Genomic DNA, 11,625 nt, shown 5'->3' on the forward strand with positions numbered 1-11,625 from the left:
ATTTAGTATGTTGGCATGTAACTAAGTCATTAAATATGTACACTCTGATTGAGTCTGTTAAGGTTTTAACATGTTTATGTAAAAGAATTTCTTTATAGAATAGAATTTTTAAATTTTCTATGGTTTATTTTGAAAAAGTATGTGATTTGACTAGTCAATGTGGCACCTCAGATTCGTATCTGGGTTGGATACAGGTTGGGGGTGTTACATTTATACAGAATAATTCTAAATTCATATTTACGAAAAGTGATTCCATTACTCAAACATTCAAGGGCATTCAGGATTATGAATTGAATTATTAGGATCTTAAGTCTAATTGAACCAAATGGGATATTCAACATCTTTTGCATTTGAATTACTTGTGTTCAGATATGACTGGAGTGATTTGATCTGATAAGGGAGAAACGAAGGTTTAGGGCACTTATACTTTGTGTCGATCTATCAGATTATTGAACAACTTGAGCTGAACAACTCCTAAAACTGATACCTATCGAATGGTCAATTCATTGCTATTCCAGGGTATTCACTCTTTAATACCAACAATTAATGTCCATAGATCATCTTCAGAATCATCGCTGAGTATATCTTAAGGATACAAATATATATTCCATATGTCTTTATTTTATTTCCATATTTCAACGGTATCAGGAAATAAAGACTTACTTGATTTGTGGTTCATAAACCATAGTAATAGTACATCATGTAAGTTCATCAGAGTTTCCAGATTTATCTAAATTATTTACTTAATTCTCAATCATTGAGGTTGCTAATGCATTTATTAGTCAAGTCTATCTCGATCACTTCAGAATTTCTAGAGTAATTCAGTCATTTAAATGATTCAGATACATATAGTACTTCCATTCTGTTCATTTCAGAGTTGTGGGTATTAGAAATTCCAGGGTTTAGAGATAATTTAGGACATTTTACACTTTAGGGGTATTTGGTCATTTTACACTTTAGGGGTATTTCTATAATTCCAATATAGATCCAGAAATTAATACGATGATTCCAGGGTTCCAATGAATTATGGTATGAGTTCTCATGTCATTTTCATTGTCATAGTCATCCATATTTTGTTTTACACTTTAAGGGTATTATCAAAATTTTATTCAATTCCGTTAATGGCATTACTTTGGGTAAATTAGGCTTGAAAGTATTCTAATTCCAATAAAGATCAAAGTCCTTTGCTCATTTGCTCACTGGAGGCTAATTTCATAACTAGGGAATGACTTGGCCCTTTTTCAGTACAAGAGCATTTTCGTAATTTGTCCATAACACTTTTTTCGGTAACTTCATACCCAAATATTTCCCACATTTAACCCTTAACGAGATTAATTAGAAATTATGCGTTCTAAGATTGATTGATTCACTGATTTATTCATTGAACTGAGATTTCCAATCAGTGTACCAATCTCTTTGTCGAGCCTTAAGAGTCTTATAAAGTGTTTCGTCCTTAATCTAATTTTTGTCTATGACCAAAGATAGTTAACTACTCTAACGAACCAATTATTTCAATCAAGCAATTACCATTTATCCATGAGTTCTGAAAAGTATACAAAAGGTAGTATAGTATTACCTCGACTTCCATGCCATGTTGATCGACCATTTAAACTCCATTTAAACGCCCTCGATCTTGAAATCAACTTCCAATAATTCCTCAGATATATATCAATAGAAATTTCATCAAAAACAGAGCTTAATTACGAAAACAAATGATTGAAACGGGTGATTAATCAGTGAAAAATAGCATATCGGGTTTAAATTTGATAAAATGGACCTAAAAAACAGACTCAAGACGTCGAAAAATATTAGGATAGGTGTACCCGGAAAAAGTCAACGTCCTGGTCAACGGTGGCTAACGGTCAACGGCGATCAACGGTCAACGGCTAGGTGGCTCAGCAGCTCGGCTTAGCTTGGCTTGGACCAGACCGATCCAGTTGGTTCAGACCGGTTCAGCCCACTCCCCATGCTGTCAAACGAAGCCCACTCTCAGGGCGTGGCGTGTGCAGAACATACAGAGGCTCTGATCGTCGGCTCGACATGAAATTTTCAGACTTGTAGATAGACACCCCGGGAGTGTTTTGCAAGTGTTATTTTCACCAAAATATAACGGATTGTAGAATTTTAAAACGTACCAGCTTGTCCGATGGTGATCGACGAGTGAGGACAACGGAGCAACAACAGCGTACGGTGATGGTGAGTCCGATAGTGTAGGAGGTGTGATGAACGGGTGGCCGGATCAACCAAAATCGATGAAAAATCGACGGCGATCGAGTTAAAACTGATGAAAGCTTCTGGTTGATTTTTATGGTGAACAATGCCAATTTACGACATGATAGAGGTCGGGTTTTGTTCACCGTTCGATGGTGAGTCGATTGGTGGTTTCGGATCGACGAATAGTGGTCGGACGGTGGAGAATCGAAGCTTCAAAGATGGACCGACGGGGGAGGAAAATTGGGGCAAGCTTCTAGAGAAAACCAAAATACTCGGGGGAGGGGTTTTATTTTTCAACATCTAACAAAAATGGGTAAATTCAGGTTTAAGTCCCTGAATTTTTCTACACTTCCTAAAATGATTTGCTAGCTTTGTGATTTTTCACTTTAATCCTCAATTTCTTCCAAAATACCACTTTAATTCAATACTTTATAATTTCTAAAATTTAGCCCCTAAATTGGGGTGTGACAGATATTGTTCTTACTTAGTATCGATAATGTTCATCCAGTACCGATACGATACCAGTCAGTTTTTTCTTTGAAGTATCGATACTCCCTTTGTAGTATCGATACTACCCGTCAGGTTCAGCCTATAAAACCCTAAGATATAACAATTTTTCCCCAAACTCTAAAAACAACACTCAACTGATGAACCCTCTCTCAACATTGCCTCATTCCATCATTTTGAAGTTAGATTTGCGTTGTTTTTCAACTCTTCAACCTGCTAGCATCATCAAATTCCATCTGAATCCTAATTTTCTAGGTAATTTTTTTAAACCCTAATTTTTTTCTTTTCGAATCTAGGGCTAGTTTTAGTTAGTTTTTGCTTAAATTAGTTAATGGGCTTTACTTATTTTGTATTTTTACACTAGAATCTACAATTTTTCAACAAAATCTTCAAATTTCAAAATTTTAATTAAATAATAATAATATTTCGTTTGTTTATATATATATATACATACATACTTTTTTCATAAAAAAATTTCATAATTTTTTTTAAACACGTTATTTTTTAGCACATTATATTATTATTATTAATAATAATATTTTAGTTATAGAATACCTTGAATTGTGGAATCATATTGAGTTTTGGGATTAATTGATTGCATACATATGTATTGTTTATCCTTGTAGGTATAATCTTTATTCCGGTTTTCATTAAAATGTATCACAAACGTCCTAGATCATCATCCTCTCGTGCTAATCCACCTCCTAACCCTCCGCCAAATCCTCCTCCCAATCCAACTTAAATGACAATCGTAAACTCTTGTTTTAATGAACCAAATCGTCGAAATCTATAATCCCAATACCTAAATCATTTGAGTCTTACACTATTAGGGGTGAGCATCTTTCTTCTCTTAAGGCAATGCATGAGATGAACTTTAAATACCTACCTCTTCTCCAAGCTTGGAAATTTGACAACCTATTCAAAGTAAAACCCGTTGTCTTTCACCAACTTGTCCACATTTTCTATTCTAATACGCTTTGCATTCAAAATGAATATTGTACTCAAACTAAAAGTATTCGTTCCTATCTCTTGGGTGAATACATTACAATTGATTCCGACTCTATTTCTCATGCCTTTGGTCTTGAAAACATCAGGATAGATAATGAGCGAGATTTTGTCCCTTCTTCCTTAGAAGTAGGAAAGAGTGCTAGTATACTTGACTTTCACGAGCGTTTCCTTCACTTAATTATCTCTTGGTGATTTCGACCATCCGGAGGAAAATACTCCTCTTTCCGAAGTGCCGACATTTGGTGGATACACTGTTTTCATAACAATAAAAGAATTAATCTTGCTCAAATCATTTTCAGTGAGCTAGTGGACACCATAAACCATATTCTCTCTAAGAGAGTCGAGTCTTTGGTGTATGGTTGTTTTCTTAGTAATTTATTCATCAAAGTCGGTCTTAGAGTCAACCTAGATGTTGCCATCCCTTTAGGTACCCAAATTGATTTTACGTCTCTCCGCAAGTCCGGATGGACTCAAGTTGGTACAAATTGGGAATGATCAACTAAAAAGACACCTGGTGCTAGTTCTTCACAGGCAGCTCCGGCTCCAGCTCCTTCTCATATCGATGATGTTTTACAAGATGTAGATGATTCTGTAAATCGCATCCCTAACAAGCCACCTAGAGATAGTAGTGTGATGCCTCCCTATTTGCAATCGCTAATGGAGACATTGGATCTGAGGTTTGCATCCATGGAGTCTCATTTTACTGCCTTGGGGACTCAACTGACCGAGTTGTAATGCGACACCCATTCTCGATTCGACGCAGTCAATGACAAGCTTGATACTCTTTCTCAAGATGTTGCATCTTTTCGTACACCTCGTTCGAATCTCGATCCACCATCAGATGCTTGATAATACAATTGCTATGCTAGTTGTACTTTTGTTGATGTTTCAAATATCATACGTGGAACCTTAAATTACTTAATATTTTGATATTTTTGATTTGGTTACAAAATTGTGATTTGGATGATTGAATTTATATTGATCATATTTCGCATTTCTTAATTACCATGTTACCTTTTATTATGTTTATGATCATGCCCGCTATATTTTGGATATTATTTATGTTGAAAATTTGAATCCTATACTTGAAAAGTTTTTTAAATACTTCGAGTAGTAGTACCAATACTCTGAGTTATGGTACCGATACTGTCAAAACAGAATGCTAAATTGGTACTGATACCATATATGATATCAATACTACTTATAGTTATAGTACCGATAATTCTCAGGCAGTACCGATACTGTCAAAACATAATGCTAAAATGGTACCGATACTATATATGATATCGATATTACATAGAGTAGTAGTATTGATACTGCTGATGCAGTACTGATACTGTCAAAACAAAATGATAGAATGGTACCGATACCATATATGATATCGATACTACTTAGATTAGTAGTATCGATACTCTGAGTAATGGTACCGATACGTTCAATCCAACGGTCAAAAAAGTCAAAATTTAAGCCGTTAGAACTCGTCACGCCGGCGTGACGAGTTCCATCTCCACAAAATATTATTTTTTTAAATTTTATTTTAAAAAAATATAAAAAAATTATTTTTTTTTTACTGGGAGTCGTCCGTGTAACGAGTCCCTCTTGAATTTTTGTTAGAGAAAATAACCTCAGTGACCAAAAATGCCTTATAATATACGATTTTAATCAACTTTTTTTGGATTTGCCAAAATGACCAACTAAATCGCAATGCGATCGATAATTCGCAACGCGATCTCCGGTATCGCAAATCAGTTTTCAGATTCGCAACGCGAACATCGACTATCGCAACACGAACTTCGACTATCGCAATGCGATTTTCCAAATTCGTTGCGATAGTCCAAGTTCGCGTTGCGATTTATTCCAAATTCGCGTTGCGATAGTCCAAGTTCGTTGAGATAGTCGAAGTTCGCGTTGCGATTTATTCCAAGTTCATTGCGATAGTCGAAGTTCGCGTTGCGATTTATTCCAAGTTCATCGCAACGACTGGTGGTATTGCATTTGTTTCTTAAGAATTTTCTCTAAAAAGATAGTATTCGCACGGACGTGTCAAAGACACGTATTACCACGACCACGACCCGACCCAACCCGAGACGAGACAAGATGGCGGCGACGGCGGCACGCGAGAGTCCCCCTTGTTCTCTATCACTCAACAAGGAAGTGGGAAAGCCAAGCCTTAAATTCCATTCCCAATAGTGTTTCCAATACTATGTGGGATTGAGTATTACCAACACTTGTTCCTAATACTATGTGGGATTGAGCCTTAAATAGTGATATTATTTGTGAATTATAGTTAATGACTTTAGTACTTGTATGAAAAGTATTTGTGGTTCGTTTAGTTTTCATGCAATTCTAATTTATTTTCAATTGATTGTAATTGCACGATAACAATTTTTTTTATTCTCGCGAGTGATGCAATTTTTTTTGAATGTTTTGCTTAAAATTGCAATAATCGCGATTGATTGTAGATTGAATTTTAATTATGACATATTTAATTGTATAATACTAATGCAATTGGTTGTTGATTCAGTTGTTTTAAGGTGCATGATTGTTAATTGTTTCCTGAATAATCACATAGTATTGGAAACAAGTGTTGGTAATGCTCAATCCCACATAGTATTGGAAACACTATTGGGAATGGTATTTAAGGCTTGGCTTTCTCACTTCTAACAAGGGGGACTCTCACGCTCCGCCGCCGTCTGTCTGTCTCGTCTCGGGCCGGGTCGGGTCGGGTCGGGTCGTGGTCGTGGTAATACGTGTCTTCGACACGTCCGCGCGAATACTATTTTTTTAGAGAAAATTCTTAAGAAACAAATGCAATACTACCAATCGTTGCGATTTTGGACTATCGCAACGCGAACTTCGACTATCGCAACGAACTTGGAATAAATCACAACGCGAACTTCGACTATCGCAATGAATTTGGAATAAATCGCAACGCGAACTTCGACTATCGCAACGAACTTGGAATAAATCGCAACGAATTTGGAATAAATCGCAACGCGAACTTCGACTATCGCAACGAATTTGGAATAAATCGCAACGCGAACTTCGACTATCGCAACGAACTTGGACTATCGCAATGAATTTGTAATAAATCGCAACGCGAACTTCGACTGTCGCAAATCAGTTTCCAGATTCGCAACGCGAACTTCGACTATCGCAATGCGAATATGTAAATCGCAATGCGATAGTCGAAGTTCGCGTTGCGAACCTGGAAACTGATTTGCGATACCGGAGATCGCGTTGCGAATTATCGATCGCATTGCGATTTAGTTGGTCATTTTGGCAAATCCAAAAAAAGTTGGTTAAAATTGTATATTATAAGGTATTTTTGGTCACTGAGGTTATTTTCTCTTTTTGTTAATCAGGCTGTGGGGCCTACTTGACACGAACCATTAAAAAATTATATCTCATGGAACTCGTCACGCCGGACTGTTGCAATTGCCGTAGATCCCAAATTAAAAGTTTGGGTGCCCTAATGGGCTAAATAAATTACCCGGGATCGGTAATGGGCCAATTTGGCCTTTCCGTCCATCAATTGTTGCACCGATGAACTCTTCGGTTCATGGTGGAGAAGAACAGAAAAGAGATTTGTTTTTTCAAACAGCCAGTCAAAAGTTTTGGAAAGTCAAACATTCAACATGTGTAGTCGTCTCATGCAGCAAAACAATGCAAGATCACCGGTTTAATATATCACATCAGCATCTTGCTACGTACAGTAACAACAGTTAGAGGTGTATACTGACACTGGATATTATTCAATCCAAAATTTCGAATTTCCAAAAAATCACATCTCTCAAATTGTGATCCATACCAAAGCAAGGAATGTTTATTAATCTGCACGGCTCAAGGCTGAAGCGCAAACATTTCAAGCTAGGTGCGGGTGGGCCGACTGATATCATTAGGCCTGGGTAAAGTTTTTTAAAGGCCCATTCTTTTTTAAATTTTCAGATAATCCAAAATTAAATTTTAGCCTATCCGATTATTCAATTTTTCCAGATATCCAATTCGAATTATCAAAAAATTAAAAACCAAATCAAATATCTGAATTTTCGAATCGAATCAATAGATCAAGTCGAAATTCTTTGCACACTCCTAGTTCCTGTAGCTATGCTTTTGTCTTTTTTTTAATTATAAGTATATAACATTCAATTTTATTGAACACCAAATAAATAAAATTAAGAATGCTAAATATAATTTATTAAACATGGTCAACAGTTATTTTGAACCGAAATAGGGGGAATTCATCTTCATTGATTATAAAAAAGTCATTCTTTCCACCAAGTCATTCATGACAACTTAAAGCTCACAACATTTGCAGTTATTTCACACAAAAAGAATGGGAAAATAAAACAATGGGTACCATTCATTAAGCTTTGAACAATTAAGGAAAGACAAAACCCTCACAGGTTATCTTCTCCGAGGAGTATCAAATAGCTGGTTCAAAGTTGGAACTTGCACAAACCGTTTGACCTACTTATAGCCCAAAACAATATCCTCATTAAGCTGCACGAGAAAAACAATAAGACGTCACTGACAAAGCCGCGAAGCTATAGTCGATATAGAAGGTAAGCAACTTATGTATCTTACAACTTACATATTTTTCAAGTTCTTTGGCTTTCTCATCATTAAAACCTAAAGTGGCCAAGATCTTGTGGCCTGCAGATTCTTTCTCTGACCAAATTCCAAGAAGCAAGTAAGTTGTGGTTATTTCCCCACTTTCACCTGCACTTGGCAACAATATCTTGATTAAATGTGGAGGAATAACAGTTCAAAGAGAATAAGATAATAGCATGATTGTAAACATGCATGACTCATATAAGGAATAACATATCGAACAAAACAAAATATATACACTATAAAAATTTCAAAGCAGCCGGCTCAGATTATACCAAATTTCAAACATTTAGAAATGTATAGGAAGGAAGAGAAAGAAGCCAGTGAAGAAATGTGGAAGTTGGCACAGGTAAACTTGAACTCCTGTTCAGATCTTACCATGGCAGATAGGATACTTTAGTTTTAACCATTTACTGCTTCATAATGTTCTGATACAGGTACATGAACTTTCAAATTATAAGAAGGCAACCCAGTCACACATCGTCCAAAAGGATACACGAGTATGATTGTCATCGTTAAATTTTAATATTAGACAGTCGTTCTTAAAAATCACGCTTTACTTTCTTCAGAGACTTGAATTCCACTCAACAGTAATAAACAAGAAGAATAGCTCAGCCTAGTAACTTCCATAAAAAGGAGTGAAGATTTTATAGTATCCTCCTCATTTCTTCTGAAAAAGTCAAAAAACATTATCATGAATGGCTAACTGTCACTCATGGAATCCAAGATAAAAAACTCCACCTACATACAATTGTGGCAGTGACTAATATTTAAATTTAGTCGCATGAGATTTGTTGATTAATATTTGTGTATTAGTTTTAGATTACAAATCAGTAATACTCGCATTATACTCAACTACCCTCTAAACTTTTGAATAACATGATAAACATATGAAGAATTAGAAAATTTTTTTACCTGACTTTAGCTTTTCATCAACAGCCCAATCAAGAGCCCTTTGAGCTTGTTCGGTTAGTGGAGGATGTTCAGGACTGAAAAAATACATATCCGACTTTCCAAGTAAGTTCACTGTTTCCTCTCGTACTTTGAAAAGTGTGATTCCATGAGCCCTTAAAAATTTCGCAGCTTGGCTTGTTCCTAAATATGAAAAAGATGAATTACAGACAGACAATGGAAACATTTGAAAAGATTTTTAACACCATATAAACTAAATGGGACACAGTATGACTTCGTTTCATGAAAACATCTTTTAGGTTAACAGAAAATATATGTTTATTGTCCATATTAGCTCATTTTGGAATATCTTTGCCCCTTCTCCCTGAATGGGAGCTGAGAAGGTGTGTTTAGACTGCTTTAATCAGAAAACTGAAGTTAACATGCCAAAGTGGAGAATTTCGTGTCTCTTGCAAGTTGAATGTATCCGAGGCATTAAGATAACCTACTTATTTGTATAGAATTACAAGTTTCTGCTTCACAATGCATAAGTGAGAATTCGAAACAATCAGAGATAAATGCAATAGTAAAAACTGACAACGATTGTTTATTTGTTTGTCACCATTGCTAATTGAATAATGGAAGCAATAAAATTATTCAAAACAACGTCCACCTCACGAGGACTAAATCACCTTTCAAATTATGTAAATTTTAAGGGGAATCAATTAAAAAAAGGGCTGCTATAAAGTAGCACTTCTTCACAACAATGCCCCAACAAAAACATGTTTCATTAAATTCCACAAGAAATCTCTATTAAAATATTTTTTGGCATGTGTTATATGATGCTAAAACAGCAAGTGGTGAGCAAAAATGACAAAGAAATAACTAACCCTCGACCAGAATTCCCATAAGAAGTGCTTCAGTTCCAGTATTTGGATACTTGAGCTTCCTTGCCTCCAATTCCGCCATTGCAAAGGACTTTATCGATCTTGACGACCATCTAACCACCATAATGATCCAATTCCAAACAATTAATTACTCACAACCCAATATAAATTATACAATTTTGTACATAGACCATCCAATACACACCCTAAATATTTACATCCACAATCCGTAGACATGCAAATATGAACATAGCATAGCATTAACTCACTTTGGGGATTTCTCCGAAGGGGCCCTATCCGGTTTCCTGCAAACAAAAACCCAGAAAATCACACAATGCCAAAAAGCAAAATTGCAAAAATTTGGGTTCAAACTTACGCAGTGGGGAGGCTAAGCGAAACGGTGGCGGTGGTGACCGAGGAATAGTGTTTAATAACGAAACGGGTCGAGGGTCGAAGTAAAAGGCGATTGCCATAAAGAGAGGTCAAAGGAAGAGAGAGACGGCGTTTGGAAGGCCGAGAATGATATGCCAAAAATGCAAACGGGAGAGATAAGAGGCTATGGGTAGCCATTGAAAAGGGAAGAAAATTAAAAAAAAAAATTAATTGAGATTGGTTTTTAGAAGAATCAAAATCAATAAGAAATTTATGGCGATGGGTTTCAACGACGGCTCAGAACAAATCCGATCACTCTCAGTTTCTGGGAGTGGGAGCCGTGGAAGTCGAAGATATGTTTGGATATTTTCTCTCACTGCAAGTCTTAAAGGAAGGATAATGATGAACTGAAAATCCAAAACATAATTTATGAATTGTTTTGAAGTATTTTATTGTTTTATTATAATATAATTAATAATATCTTTTGGGTTCTATTTTTTATTTATAATAGATAAATTTAAAAAATTAAAAAAAATTGAGAATGTATATTAGAGTTATGACATAATTTCTTTTTGAATCAACCCATGAAATTATAATTAAAATAGTTGTATGATACTTTGTAAATAGAAAGTACGTAATTACGTATTAGGGTTTAAATTTAATAATTGTAATATATCTTATATTTTTCTCATATAAACTTTTTTTCTCTTTTGCACAAAATTTTTTATTTTTGATTTTTTCACGTAAATCTTGATTTTTTTATTTTATTGTTCAGTAGTATTAATTTATCATTAATCATTCTAATAATAATAACAGTATATTTCTTACTTAGATTAAAAACTCTAATGAGACAAGGATAGAAAATCATATTCTTTAATGTGTTTTCTCCACCTTATATAGTGAATATTTGTTAAAGAATGAATCTGATTATTAAATGATTAAATAATCGAAATTAATTTACTTACGAAATTGACATTCATAAAAAGCATATGATGAACTATGAATTCAATACTTCACTCCAGCATAAAGGCATATATTTTGTTTCTCGTTATCAATAATCATTTATTCCTAAACATCATGTAAGAGTGATCATTTTTGTTATCCATCTCGTGAGAAAAAATCGATCCAATTA

The 11,625-nt window shown here is 35.0% G+C and overlaps 1 protein-coding gene across 1 annotated transcript; it reads right to left on the minus strand.

The window, feature by feature from the left end:
• Window positions 1-8,070: 8,070 nt before the first annotated feature.
• LOC120163039 (ATP-dependent Clp protease ATP-binding subunit CLPT1, chloroplastic-like) lies at window positions 8,071-10,735 on the minus strand. Its single transcript, XM_039173066.1, has 6 exons — window positions 10,498-10,735; window positions 10,391-10,426; window positions 10,125-10,234; window positions 9,259-9,438; window positions 8,324-8,451; window positions 8,071-8,232 (listed from the first exon to the last, which is right to left on the minus strand). The coding sequence occupies exons 1-6, from the start codon at window positions 10,689-10,691 to the stop codon at window positions 8,200-8,202; spliced, it is 681 nt and encodes a 226-aa protein (XP_039028997.1). The 5' UTR covers window positions 10,692-10,735; the 3' UTR covers window positions 8,071-8,199.
• Between the last annotated feature and the right edge of the window lie 890 nt (window positions 10,736-11,625).

This window comes from Hibiscus syriacus, unplaced genomic scaffold (assembly GCF_006381635.1).
Source record: "Hibiscus syriacus cultivar Baekdansim isolate YM2019G1 unplaced genomic scaffold, ASM638163v2 tig00111427_pilon, whole genome shotgun sequence".
In the NCBI taxonomy this organism is placed as follows: domain Eukaryota; kingdom Viridiplantae; phylum Streptophyta; class Magnoliopsida; order Malvales; family Malvaceae; genus Hibiscus; species Hibiscus syriacus.